A 15,898-nucleotide genomic window follows, 5' to 3' on the forward strand; every position below is an offset into this window, starting at 1 on the left:
CTTATATTATTAGACATATTATTATAAAACATATTTTAGTTAAGGAGTTATTGATACTTCAAGTGCAAAATGATGATATAAAACCATGACAAAAATGCACTTTTAAGTACTAATCATCTTGCACTTGAGAAAAGACATTAATCTTTTGGTCGTGTCAAGTTTTTAGCGCCGTTGTCGGGGAGGATTTTGTTCCAGCTCATTCGGATAACCAAGACAAAAGAAAATTTTTAAACGACGTGCAAAACTTTTATTGGGATGACCCTTACTTATTCAAATATCATCCTAATTAAATATTTCAAAGTTCTATTCTTGACAATGAGGTAAGTAGTCTCATTAAATTTTATCACTGTGAGGTATGAGAGAGTCATTTCTCATCAAAGAAAACAACTGTAAAAATCTTGCAAAGTGGATTTTATTGGCCCACCATGTTCAAGGATTCACATGCATTCTACAAAACCTGTGAAAATTATCAAAAGGTGGGATTTATTTCAAAACACAGAGAGTTTTTATATAATCTTCTATTGATTCTTAAGTCTCATCATAGTGAAGATAAGCATCGTGCAATTCATGACTTATGAACCCATTTTTATAAAGAACAAGCTTGGCATAGTCTTGGAAATCTAATTAAAAAAGACCTTATTTGCTAGTTTTTAAGATAACTGGATAGGAAGCCTATCCCCGACCTATAAAAAGCGTTTAAGCTGTTCTTGGATGTAAAACCAAGGGAAGATATGAGCCATAATCACAACCACCTATACATACACATGTTTTTTTTAATAAATAAATAAATAGATAAAGAGAGAGAGTGTGTGTGTGTGAGAGACTCCAGCTGACCTACATATAGGTGATATGATTGCCTTTTTAATTTCTCATCTATAAAATCTTCTCTTCCTTCCTTTCATTTCTACTCAACCCATACATTCAACAAATATAAAAGTGTGTAGAAATGACAAGTTTCTCAGGTCATCAAATAAAAAATATTTGTGTTTTCGGTGGATCTAGTCTTGGGAAAGAAAAGGAGTTTTTAGAATCAGCAAATCATCTTGGTCAAATACTAGCTGAGAGAAAGATTTATTTAGTGTATGGGGGAGGTAATCTTGGGTTAATGGGAGATGTGTTACTAGCTGCATTTGTAGGAGGTAATCAAGTTTTAGGGGTCGTCCTCAAAACTTTAGCACAAGGGGACATTATTGGAAAAAAAAATTAGAGAGGAACTACAGGTCTTCATAATGTCTGCTCGAATGAATGTAATGTTTAACCATGCTGATGTCTTCATTGCCTTACCAGGTGGTCTGGGCACATTGGAAGATATCTTTCATATCTCTTCTAGGGTCCAACTGCACATTCATCATAAACTCATAGGTCTGTTAAATATTAATGGTTATTATGACAACTTGTTATCTTTTCTTGATCATACTGTGGAACAGGAATTTCTAACATCTTTTACACAACAAATCATAATATCTGCTGTTACTATTGAATAATTGATTGACCAACTACAATCTTTCATTTCTTGTTAAAAAATGCAAAAATATGTTTTTATTTATGTGCATACCACCAAGTCTCTTAAAAATTAAGAAAAGAAATCATAATAACATAAAAAAAAGACATGATTTAGCATCTTTAAATACAAAAATTCAAGAAAAATAGTATTGTTGATATATTTACATGTATTTTTGGATTCAATGATTAGTTCATTAAAGTAATGAGAATTTGACCTATATTTCAAAAACACCAAGCAAATTATATTATTTTCTTTTAATATATAGGATTGTGATGTAAGATGTATTCAAAAACACCAAGAAACTTTCTTTTATATATATGTTTTGATATTAGAACGATTAGGTTTTAACTTAATAATATAAGAAACTCCTTATCAAGAATGACTTTTCTTAAATTTTAGACAAGCCAATGGTTAGAAAACACAATGATATTTTAGTTTATATCAAATAAATAAACAATGAAGTTTACCTTAGATAAGATGTACATAGGGTGATATGTCCTTCCTATATACAACTAGTCCCTTTATCTAGACTCTAAAACTAGTTAGGATTTCGAGTGACCAAAATACTAGATATCGACTCCATCTTTTTTTACTAATAAAAAACAAGAATTCTTTGTTCTTTCCACCCATCACCACAAAAATCCTGGCCTAGAAGGACGATAGCTGTGACACTGCACACATGTGATAGAATGGATACTCCGTTGGGTTAACAAGATGACTTGAGAATACATAAGTTAAGAAAAAAATAAAAAATCAAGAGGTGCCAAGTCTCTGGTTAGAATACATGCATTTGTATGATATTGACAATCAAGTTTGTCTAAGTTTATAGGTAAGCACAGGTATGAAGTCTATATAAGAATCTACAAAGGTTGAAAAACTTCTCTTTCTTCTTTTAATCTTATTCACCTTCTTGCCACTTTTAGACATTCTTGTATGCATTTCATCTAGGGTTTAGTTCTCCTTTTGTATTGTCTTTGTAAGATCTCAACAATGATCTCTCAATCTTAATGATCTTAACAACAGGTATAAGATTAGATGATCCATTTTAATGATAAATATGAACGACTCATTATTGTTTATGAAGAACTATACAGATTAGTAATGAAGATGAGATTATAGATGGGTGGTTCATGTGCACCCCTTAATTGACCTCACGATTCCAGTGACGACCAATTCACCACCTCTAACGCCATTTCTATTTTAGATTTATCGTATTTGAATGTACAGATGTTTAAATTTGTAATAAATATTTGATTTTTATAATAATTTATTTGATTTTAATTATTTTTCTACTTTTTCTCAATTTTTTAAAAATATTTTTAAAATACAACACAATTTCATCTGTATATTCTAGAGAGTTGAAAAATAATTACTGCAAATACCACTATTATTGATGGGGTTATTGATGAAACTAGACCATCGTTATATTCTAGAAAGATGAAAAAAAATTATTGCAAATGTCACAGCTACTGTTAACACATTGATGAAATTAAAGATGGTATTCTATCACTAACATGTTATATTTATCGATATATATACGGACGGAATAAGACGGGTAATTTTTTTTGTACTTTATCCGTCTGTAAATCTATTGGTATATTTATTATCGTGGACTCACAAATAGTTCATAAATTACTGACAAGAGTTTTTTTGATAGACTATTTCTGATAGACTATTTCTGTCTATAAATCTATCAATAACATGTATACTAATAAATTACTAGTGTAAATATCAACAAAAATTTATATGGTCCCTAATATTAAATTTGATAGTGATTGGCATCGAGTACTTCTTGAATGTCTTGCCAAGATTCCGTTCTGAACCTTTTATTGAATGTGCGACACCGACCCAAACAATATCTTGCGATACCTTTTCTTCATTTTCACCTGATTTATGTGATTTTTCTTTGTGTCTTTTCCTCAACAAATTGGTTTGGAGATAGTGTTTATGGTCTTAAAGATAATTATACCTTATTAATGATCTTTATACAAAAAAAAAAAACAAAAAGAGAGAAAGAAAAGGAATGAAACAATAAGAACGATGATAATTAAGACCACATCTCACTTGTATCCAGGGATGAAAAAGATAAGGATTGTGTCACCGTATATAAGAGTCAAAGACATAATATTGATATGGCACCCGTGTAAATACTTGTAATGAAACTTATTGGTATTCCTATTTTTACATTCTGAAATCCAGTAAGAAACAGGCTGTGCAAGCTGGAGTGCTCAAAAAAGTTCATCTCAAAATAAACATCCACCCTAATTACCATTCAAGTTCGATCCAAACCTCGCTACTTATTCAACATCTCTAGAGATTAAGCACAATTACAAATACAGTAATTGTTTCAGTGGCTAGAGATCTTTTTAGTTTGTAATCTGCTAGCAGTTTTGAGCTGGACAAAGACTCTATCCTACAATTAGGCTTATCACTCAACAACATGGCATGAGATGGCACAAGGAAAGCAAAAAATCAATGGAGGACAATGAGACACGGAAAAATGTCAAATTTTATCCGCCTATTTTGCTGGCATGAAAACTCTATAAAGCTAGCTTGAGCAATCAATAGTTTGTAATGCATCTGAGATAAACCATTTTTTTTGTCAATCTAGAGGGCAAAAGAAAGTACAATTTAAGATTGCATAGAGATGGCAGGAGGAGGTTTCCTTGCGCAAAGTGGGGGGAGAAACTATGAAGGTGGCGTCACAACGTTCGTTATCATCACCTGTTTGGTGGCTGCAATGGGCGGTCTCATTTTTGGTTATGACATTGGTATCTCAGGTAACAAACGGAACACCTTTTAATTATCTTGTTGTAGTGGCAAATACTGCCGGTGAATCACGTCTATGTCTTAAAAGTACTGATGATTGGATTATTTTGTTGTACAACGTTGCAGGTGGTGTGACTTCTATGGACTCGTTTCTCAAGAAATTCTTCCCATCTGTGTACAATAAAGAGAAGGAAGAACGTCGTGACAATATGTACTGCAAGTTTGATAGCCATTTGTTGCAATTGTTCACGTCTTCCCTCTACCTTGCTGCTTTGGTAGCTTCCTTCTTTTCCTCTACGGTAACTAGATTATTCGGCCGTAAAATCTCCATGTTGAGTGGAGGGTTAGTTTTCCTTGCTGGTGCCATTGTTAACGGCGCTGCAAAAAATGTAGCAATGCTTATCATCGGCCGTCTGTTGCTTGGTGTTGGTGTTGGATTTGCCAATCAGGTAACTGTTTCTCTCAGTGTTGTCTTTCTCTACTTGAAATGTTTATAACGTTGAATGTTGATATTCATTTTCTCTGATCTATGCAGTCTGTTCCAATTTATCTGTCTGAAATGGCACCAGCAAAGATTAGAGGAGCACTTAACATCGGTTTCCAAATGGCCATTACAATCGGTATCCTTGCTGCAAATCTCATTAACTACGGAACATCAAAGATCGAAGACGGATATGGCTGGAGAATTTCTTTGGCTCTTGCGGCTGTCCCCGCTGTAATGATTGTTGTTGGATCTTTTTTCCTTCCAGACACTCCCAATTCTATCCTAGAGAGAGGCTACCCCGAGTAAGCGAAGACAATGTTGCAAAAGATTCGTGGCACGGACAATGTTGGAGCAGAATTCCAAGACCTCGTGGACGCAAGTGAGGCTGCAAAGAAAGTGGAACATCCATGGAAAAACATCTTGCAGCCAAGATATAGGCCTCAACTTGTCATTTGCGCATTGATTCCATTCTTCCAGCAAATTACTGGAATCAACGTCATCATGTTTTATGCACCTGTTCTCTTTAAGACCTTGGGTTTCGGAGATGATGCTTCACTTATGTCTGCAGTTATCTCGGGCATAGTTAATGTTGTCTGTACAGCTGTTTCCATCTACTCAGCTGATAGGTTTGGGAGAAGAATTTTGTTCCTTGAAGGAGGCATTCAGATGATTATTTGCCAGGTATTTAATGATAACCTTAACCAATTTGTTTACTACATTCACGTTGGATCCATGCTGATTCATTGAATATGCTTACTTGATTGCAGATACTTGTAGGAGTCATGGTAGCCATCAACTTTGGAACAAATGGTGTAGGAGAAATGTCAGGTAGCACAGCCAACTTTGTACTGTTCTTGATATGTGCTTACGTTGCAGCATTTGCCTGGTCTTGGGGTCCATTGGGATGGTTGGTGCCTAGTGAAATCTGCCCTCTTGAGATTAGATCAGCAGGGCAAGCCATCAATGTCTCAGTCAACATGTTCTTCACTTTCCTCATTGGCCAGTTCTTCCTAACCATGCTCTGCCACTTCAAGTTTGGTCTCTTCTTTTTCTTTGCTGGCTTCGTTGTTATCATGACCATCTTCATTTACTTCTTCTTGCCCGAGACAAAGAATGTCCCAATTGAAGAAATGAACACTGTCTGGAAGGCACATTGGTTCTGGCGCAAGTACATCCCTGATGATGCTGTCATTGGAGTCGAAACACATACTGCATGAAATCACTATCAGGATGAGAACATTTGTTTTGGACACGTGGGGCTATGTACATATGCTTTTTAATTACATGTTGTGCAACATTTCAAGTTCAAAAAAAATAAATAAAGATCAATGCACTCTGATTTTTTATTTGTTTGTAAGTTTTTATTCGTCTTTTGAATATCTTCTCTTTTGAATTTTCAATTTCACTTTGTTCAAAATTCAAACAACAGGAAACATCCAAACCAATTCTCATCAGTACTGGTCCATATGATTCATAAATTCCATGCTATATTCTAATTAGATCCAAACTTAGACCTCTTATAAGCTAAAATCTCAAATTTCAAACCATATATACTTATAATTTCTCTTGTTTTCTTCCACAAAGAAATACCCTCATGTTGTTAATAACTTTTTTCCTATTACAATTAATATGTAATTGTTTTTTATTATAATTTCTTTCATGTTTTTCTTTTTTTTGGTTTGTTGGGTTTTAAGCTATGCTAGATTGGTGGCTTGTGCTTTGTTGTGAGGTGGCTTTTAATTTATTTTTTTTTAACATTTGCCCCTTTCGTTCAAATCATTCTCTGATTTTACATTTTTCTAGCTTTGGAATCCAATCGTTGAAGCTTCAATCACTTTAAATCAATGAAATTGAATCTTGTTTACCAACTGTTGGATTTTTTCTTATAGTAGATTCTTGAGAATTGAAGATAGGAATTGATTCCATATATTCCCCTTTCAGCATTTATAGTTTTAACCTTTTAGTACCCTCAACCTTTTATTTCATATAATAAACAATGAAACTAACTATGCATGATCTATTAAAAAAGTTATCATGGTTATTCACAACATCAAAATGAATTACAGATATAATATTATGTCAAAACATTAATCCAATAATGTCTTAAGTTGCCATTGGATTTGTACAGATATGATGTGCAGATACTAAAATTGTAATCATATATGAAACCTATTAGGGATTTGTTGTATAACCAAAATAAAAGAAAGGATCCATAAAAATATGTAGTTGTTTGCAATAAATAAATTGTCAAACATTAGGCAATAATATTTAGGGGTGTTCATGTCATTCATAAAAACAACTCACTTATAATACAATTGGTTGTGTCGCACGTGTGCAGTATCACGATAATCGTCCTCCTAGATTGAAATCCTTGGGTGTGGGTGAAAAGAATAAAGAATTCTTGTACTTTATCATGTAAAAAGGTTTAGAGTCGTCATCTAGTATTTTGATTACTAAAAACCTTAAATGGTTTTCAGAGTTGCCACCTGGTATTTTTCCTATTATAATATGTAATTGTTTTATATTGCAATTTCTTTCATGTTTTTTTCTGCTTATTTTAAGGTTAGTTGGGTTTTAAGCTATACTAGATTGGTAGCTTATGCTACATTGTGGGCTGGACAAAAATATTTTTTAACATTTCTCCTTTTTTTCAAATCATTCCCTCATTTAATAGTTTTGTAAGTTTTAAATTCAGTCACTAAAGCTTCAATCACTTTAAATCAATGAAATTGAATCTTGTTTTACCAAATCGAGCATCAACCAAGGGTTGGATTTTTTCTTAACATCACGAGAATCCCATGCAAAGCTAGCCGAAGCAAACCCTAAGATCCAATCCCAAATAAACTCAATATAAAAATGGATGAAATTAAAAAGAAAAAAAATTGAGTAACAAAAAAAAAACATTGTGGAACATTATTGCAGACCAAAATATTTTTTATTTAGGACTATAGTGATTTTTGGTATCATAAATTCAAGAATTCTTTTAGTTGTTTTTTTAATTACAAAAATTAAACATACAGTAATATTCATATTACAACCAAAGAACATCATCATTAAGCTGCTTATTATGTTAATATGGAGAGCTTTCAAGAGTTTATTGATTGTTAAAAGTACTTTGAAGGTCCTTCTAAGTCAAAGTTGAAAAGAAAAGCTTAGAAAAGTAACAATGTAGGAAAAGAAATTAGGAAAATGATGGCCTCATATATTATATTTCTTGATGGAAGTAAATTTGGTATTGGAAAAAAAATGTCATCTTTGTCTTTGTCCACACAAAATTTCACATATTAAAAATATATTAAAATGGTGTCAAAATTATTGTAATAAATTTGATTACAAGAAAAAAAAAATGTAAACTCTCTCGAGGTGATATTCATATGCACAAATTCTCTAATTAACAGTCAAATCTAGATCTTGCTTTAGATGAGAACATATTCATACGAGTTTATAAGCTTTAACCATGAGAGTTCTTAACTTATTTGATTTGATGAAGACAAAGATTATTCACACAAGCTCGAAAGCTTAAAACATGTGAGATCATAACTTGATTTGATTTCATAAAGACAAATATTATTCACACGAGTTCAAAAGCTTTAAACGTGTGAGATCTTAACTTGATTTAATCATACAAGATCTTAACTTGATTTGATTTGTTGAAGATGAAGAGTAGTCATACAAGCTCAAAAGTTTGAATCATGTGAGATCTTAGCTTGATTTGATTTGACGAAGAAGAAGAGTATTTATGTGAGCCTAACATGTAAGATCTTAACTTGATTTGATTTAATAAAGGCGAAAAGTATTCACACGAGCCCAAAAAGTTATTCATGTGAGATCTTAACTTGATTTAATTTGTAAAAGATGGAAAGTATTTATATAAGCTCAAAAGCTTAACCATATGAGATCTTAACTTGAATTGATTTGATAAAGAAGAAAAGTATTCACGCGAGCCCGACATATGAGATCTTAACTTGATTTGATTTCATAAAGTCGAAAAGTATTCACTAGAACTTGAAAGTTTTAATCATGTGAGATATTAACTTGATTTAATTTGATAAAAAAAAAATATTTATATGACTTTAAAAGTTATAACCATGTGAGATGTTAGCTTTATTTTGTTTGATGAAGGAACAGACTTTGATTCTTAGTTTTTTTTATTTGATTTGATGAAGAAAAGAACTTGGATCCCTTACTTCCTTAATATCATTTGAATTTCTTAGAAAGCACTTCCAAGTATTTGTGTTTGGTCTTCAGTCTATTATTTTTTTTCCTTTTCTTATTCGTCTTCTCTACTTGTCTTTTATGTTTGTATGCTTGTTCCTTTTGATTTTATGGTTTTGTTGTCTATTAAATACTAGTCAGGTGTAATTTACTTTAAATTTTCTTCATCTAAAGGATATTTTAGAAAAATTGATATTAAAATTACTTAAAATTAACTAAAAGTTTGAAGGATATGAAAGTAAAAATTATGAAATGTATATAGATTGGATTTTGTTTTAATTCAATTTGGGCCCAAAACTAACAAATTTAACTTGGACCCAAACCCCAATAAATTTAATTTATTTGGTCATAGAAATCTTTGGATCATGGCCTAGACTTGTAGAAATTTTAATGTTTATAAATTCCCTTTTAAAATTAATTTGCTTTTTTTTTAATTTTGGCACAATAAGTAAATTTATTTTCAATTTATCTCTTCTATCTGTGAATTATGATGGGATCAAAAGTATATCTAGTTTAGATAAGTATTTTTAAAGAGAAGTTCATCTCTTATCTCCTATTATAGCAAGGAAACTTTCTTTATATATACAACATTAATGTCCTCAAATAGTGTTGAAAATTTAGAGAATTTATATGACAGCATTAAAATAACTATATATAAATCTTACATTATTTTTTTTCTTTTAATTTTTTAGAAGTTTTTCTAGAGATTTTTTTCATTTTTTTCCTATCTTTTTTTAATTATTTTGTTATCTTTCTCTCTAAATTTTCTCTCATTTTTTCATGAATTTTGACCTTTAGTTTTATATTTTTGTTTGGATTCAAGAATTTAAAAGTATCTTGGGACATTTCTTAGCCAATAAACTTGGAGATTTACACGAATCTTTTCAAAAAAACCCTCAAAGTCTTCGAGATCTCATGAATCTTTTTAAGAGGGATTCTTGTAAGCTTAAAGATAAAGTGGTGATTCTTTCAGGTGCTCCCCAATGATAGGAAACTTTGGTAAACCTTTTAAAAAGGAATTGCTTGGACACTTGAAACTTTAGTAAATCTTTTTGGAATATTCTTGAAAACTTGAAAATTTTGTAAATTTTTTTAGAAGAACCTTGAGAACTTGGAACTTTGAGATGGTTGATCAACATTATTTTGGACTATATATATATATATATATATATATATATATATAAGAAAGATCTTAATCCCTTTTTTTTATATAGGAATGACCTCTCCCAAAATAAACTCTAAGATTGTCATTAAACATTAACATCCATTTAATTGGTGGGTTGTTAATTGATAAAACACATTTACTTTTTAAAAATTAAAGTGAAATACCATCAAAGTGGCAAGACAAAGAAGCTTAGACATGTAATGCATAAGCCCAAAACAGGTCCTTGTAGTGTGAAAGTGATAACTCAACTTTCAAAAGTAGATATGAAGACTGTTAATGAGTACCCAATATAGAGACAAATAGTGTCTGATGATTACTATGTCAGATCATCAACCATCTTTATATGTTTCTTCTAATCATAATAATGAACATAATGCTCCATAAGCCTATGTTGCAAGTTTAATCAACAAAAGTAAAGATATATGAGGGAATAAACTTAATTTATGAGAAGGCATTTAGTATCTTAGAGGATTTTGGGATTGGTTTGTAAAAGCTTACCAAATGTTGTTAAAGAAAAACAATGAATTGGCAAATGCATTAAACTCAACCTCTTTTAATAACATCGCCTAAATAATATGCATTGTGCATTGACAGGGACTTAGTGTCTTTTTAGGAACACCTTTAGGATTTTAATTTGGAAAATGTGCAACATCATTGGTTTATCTAGTTTAGAAGAGTACTATGAAGAGGTTGTCCCTAGTTTTGAAGAGTTCTCATATATTGAAGGTGAATCCCCATTGCCCACGACTTCCCTTTATTTATTCTAGGTTTTTGCTTGCACAAGAAAGGAATTGTGATAGAATTCATCATACAAATTGACTTAATTTTTAGTTTAATTATGAATCATTCACACAAAATCCTAGTTTGTCATGAGAGTATAAATCTATTCCAAAGCTAAAAATTGATGCATGTGGGAAACAAAAAGGGTCAAGTGATATAAAAATATTTTTTAAAGATATCTCGTATCATACGAGGTACTTAAAAAGATCTACTAAAGTAGAAGATCCATTCACTCTCTTAGGCATTGATTGAACACTTGAAGATTATGACTAGTTGAAACTTGTTACTTATCTAAGTCTTTAGCTTTGGCAATTTTTATTTTTGTAGAATGAAGATTTCATTCGTGTTGGCATATTTAAGACTACTTTAAAAATGTCAACATATATCTTTTATAGCCTAATTCATTATATTTTAGCATATATATATATAAGCCTATCTTAGACTATTAATTATCTATTGTTACTATATAACATGGGACTACACTAACTTTATTTTCTAAGCATTTTTTCTATGCTTGGGCTGGATTACACTTTTATCGTTGGTATATGTTATTATTGGTAATGATTACCTTTTTAAATGATTAAGAGATTTAAAGGCACTTTAAATGCATTTCAATGTAGGAACCTAATGCTACAGATTGTCGTAAACTGTTACATGGTCCACCTTAAACTCAAGACTTTTGCTTGGCTTTAGTTCTTTAGCCTAATAATCTTTGACCTTGATAATGGATAAACGAGAAATGAAACTTTAGAGTTTATGCCGAGTATTCTTCCTATATATTTATCATATTGTAAAGGAAGAAAATATATTTTAAAGATGTATAATCCTCATTGTTTTACTCGGCGACATGGGTTTAAAAAACGATTTATAGGTACTTTTATCCTACTATAATGTCTTATTGACCCATCCTTTTTAAAAAAAGCTTAACTTTCTCTTACAAAGTAAGGGAATAATGCAACATTCCATGTAAAAGTTAACAACTTGGTATCCCTAGAAGTTGATCCAAGTTACATAACTTGGTAAGATAACAAAGTTTTTTCTTAATTCATCAATATTTCTATGAGAGTCCTTTTTTAAAGTGAAAATAACAATTTTTCTTTGAATTTGAATGAGAATACTAAGATAATATCAAGAAAAAAAATAAAAAACTCCCACCAAAATGGTTCCACCTCTACCTTCTATTCAAAAGCATGGTCGTTTTGAACCATAAAATTAGTCCTCTACAAAGAAAACACAAGAAGGTTGCTTTCACATTAAATCTCTAGTCAATATAGGACAAGTAGTGAAAACAAAGATTCAAATCTCCTTTCTCCGCTTTACTATCCTAGAGAGGTGGATAATCCTTCTATTATGACACATATTACATATCTTGATGACACTTCTCCTTAGATTTCTACTCACATTGGGCATAGCAGTAGGGATAAGAATTTTGATCTACCTCCTTCATTTTTTTTCTTAAAAAGGTGGTTGACTTTTTAATAGTTGCTTTTACTTTTGATAATGAATTTTTTTTTATTGTTTATATGTATATTTCATACTTATCTCATTTAATTTCAATCTCTTTTAACTATTTTAGGGATTTAAGATTCAAATCTTCCAAATAAGTTGGATAATATCACTAAAGTGATTATAGTAGTTGTAGAATCTTCTACCACACCTTCAACTCCTTATAAAGGTTATACTAGCAACATTGATGGAGGAATTCTAAACTCAAGTTGTATTGCTCATGAAACTAGAGATGATGGTGAAGAAAAAATGACTTTTGAGCTTCACATATATGGTATTGTATTTCAAAGGCATGCATATGTTTCTAAACCCAAGTTGATACTTTTTTTTTCTTTAATGTTTGGCCTAACTATACCTTCTCTCATTTATGATGATATTATGAGATCGATCATGTTAGTTGGATTATTAGAGATTTTTTTAGAAAGAATTCAAGCATGTTTTATTAAGTGAGCTTTTTTCTCTTAGATGTTGAAGTACTTTCATGTTGATCCTATAACTTCTATGGATATGATAAAGATCTTTTTGAAGGATGTGGATTCTTATTTCACATCATTAGGAAATTAGCCAAAGTATGATTGATGTGTAAAAGGATGAGAAAATCACTATTTGTGGAGATCACTCATCTTTATTTAAAGGTAGAAATGATTCCTTGCAACTCAAATTACATGAGATGACTAATCAAATGAAATTCATAGAGGAATAAATTTCTAGATTACAATAATAAAAGATAGTGATAGAATCCTAAATTGATTTAATTTGTGATGAACAACAAAAAACAGATGATGAAATTAAGTTTAAAGAGAAAAAAACTTTTAAAATTAAAAAACATCCAAGGTTTGCAGTGCTAATGATATTGGGAAGGGAAACTAAATCATATGACATTTAAAGCAAACTTTGTTTGGAATAGCAAGCACAAGTCGGGGAAAATTGTGATTTTACCTTTCATTTATTTATTTTTAATCTTCTTTTCACTTTATATTCAAAAGTGAATATTTTTTGAGAAAATATTTAGTGTTATCTTAAAAATAAAGATTTTTTTTACAAAGATGGTTATAAGAACTAAGATGAATGTATCTTTTCATTTGTTTTCGTTTATAGCTTGAATTGAACTTTTAATATCAAGGATGTAAAAGAAAACATGAAAAATTTAAGTTTTATTTATTTAGGTGTTCATAGTTTATAACTTTTACAAGCTAGGAGTAATATAATATAACATGATTTGTTCTTCATTTGATTTGATTTTTTTTAGAATGACTAAACTAAGGATAAATCCTAAACTACCTAAATATCTCAATAAGTGAAGAATTAAGTCTTAACATAGTTCAAAATGATTATTTTTTCTTTTGTGTCACTCATAGTTTATATTCTTGCAGGCCAAGAATTTTATATTTTTCTATTTCTAATAGTTTAAGCTCATGTGATGTAAAGCTTCAAAGACCTTTGAATATCAAATTTCTTCAAGAGCTTCCCATCGATGGATCTAATTCATTAACTATTTTTGTCAACAATTTTATATATTGTATATTGACTCATTTGAGTTGTAATGGTACACAATGAAATGACTTTGTTGTACATATCTATGAGTCACATGATGGCAAGCTCCTTAACTGAGCCTATACTAAGAGATGTATTTAAGACTCATGTTAGGGAATTAAGATTATGTAGGTTTTGATCTTTATATTAGTAATCTTACTATACTTTGTGTTTCTTATACTTGGATGAACATTATTTTTATGAGGTATTTATTTTCACTATATTGTTTAAATACTAAGAAATAATGATATTAACAAACAAACTCACATACACATACATGAACATATATATAACCATATATATAGTATATAAATAGGTTGATTGGTTCACTCACATGAACAATCACTTTAATGCTTAAGTGAGCAAAATGAGACATGAAAAATATTTCCTTAATTAAATATTAATATAAGGTCTTTATGACTATATTTAGATGATCTCACAATACATATCAGCCTAAAAAAGCTAGGTATGAGTTCAATTATTTGGTGTTAGGCATGGTTAGCATTTAAAGAATTTAAATTGGATACTCTAGGAGTGACTAGATCAAGGCTTATATAGTGTTTAGAGAACTACATATGCTTTTATTTTATATATAAATTCTCTATCATATATGAATGTCATACTACATGTGCTAAAGCAACTATAAAGCAACTATAAAAAAAAGATGACTGAATGGATCTCTACTTCCTCACCATGTGAATTTTTATGGATATTTTTTTTGTTTGTTATTTATTACTTCTCTTAGTCATTTTTTATTATATCACAAAGATAAAAGAGTGATGTTTGCTACCTTAGCTTGTCATATACAATTATAATTGATTCAATCTTATAAGACATTTCTAGAAAAACAATTTGACTTTAACTTAATGATACTAGTATGAAAGGAAAACTTTTGAATTACATTGAGATACTATAACTTAGTGTCAGTAAATTTTTGTTGCTACTAGAACTGCAACATAATTATAAGTATAGTATCAATAGTATATAGAAGAGGTTAGAAAAGCTTCTATGGAAGAGTTCAAAGTGCTAACTTTTATAATGTATAAAAGATCTAAAATACTATAAGTCGTTATATTTTTTTAGGTTGATGTCTTTACATTGACCTTAACGGATTATTAGTGTAGAGGTTCTAAAATTATAAGAGATTCATTAGTTATTTTTTTTATTAATCAATATAAACGATATTGACAATAAAGTAATATTAAATCACACTATTTAATAATTGGGTGTCTATGGTTAAACTTGACTTAAATTCTATGAAAAATAAGAGAATTTAAAAAGTCAAATTGACGAGTGAATTATGATAAATTGACATATTACATGGAGATTTTATTTTTATCAAAGAGACAATATCTCTCGTCTATCCTTATTTTATAAGGAAAATCAACTCTCAGGTTTTAATAATAAAAACTAAGAGAATATTTGTTTTCTTAAGAGAAAAACAAGCATATGCAAAAAGCCAAAGAGTCCTAAGTGAGAAGAGTTCACCCTCAGATAAAAAGGCATCCATCAATTATGCTATGTAATGAAGGATTCATGAAGAGTGGAATATTATTTTGACTCATGTAGTCACAATAAATCGATGATTATTTCTTTATTGTCACCTAAAACAATTCATTTTTAATTCTGGTGAATTTTATATGAGCTTGAAAGCATGTATAATCAACTTTATGCTTCCACTTATATATGGGGCAACGGCTTGAAGATTGGATAAACTACCTCCTAACTCCAACTTCCTGCCATGTCTTTTGGCTTTCTATGGATATTGGCATGTTCAAGAATAGCGCACAAGTCACAACTGACAAGAAGCTCTTACAAATATCGGATTGAATTTATTTGTTTAATTTATCAGGTCAATGAGAATTCTGATATAATAATTCCAAGCCAAACTTGTCTTCCAAGGAAACTTCTAACTGTAGCTAGATTGCAGAAGCAAACTAAT

At 30.3% G+C, this 15,898-nt stretch overlaps 1 protein-coding gene across 1 annotated transcript; it reads left to right on the top strand.

Moving 5' to 3' along the window:
* Window positions 1–4,151: 4,151 nt before the first annotated feature.
* On the top strand, window positions 4,152–6,036 carry LOC105109300 (sugar transport protein 10-like). Its single transcript, XM_011003954.1, is given in 4 exon segments — window positions 4,152–4,284; window positions 4,400–4,722; window positions 4,809–5,438; window positions 5,525–6,036. Coding segments are annotated over 4 exon segments (1,536 nt in total). The 3' UTR covers window positions 5,975–6,036.
* Window positions 6,037–15,898: the final 9,862 nt, after the last annotated feature.

Source organism: Populus euphratica, unplaced genomic scaffold (genome assembly GCF_000495115.2).
Source record: "Populus euphratica unplaced genomic scaffold, PopEup_1.0 scaffold303.1, whole genome shotgun sequence".
NCBI lineage: Eukaryota > Viridiplantae > Streptophyta > Magnoliopsida > Malpighiales > Salicaceae > Populus > Populus euphratica.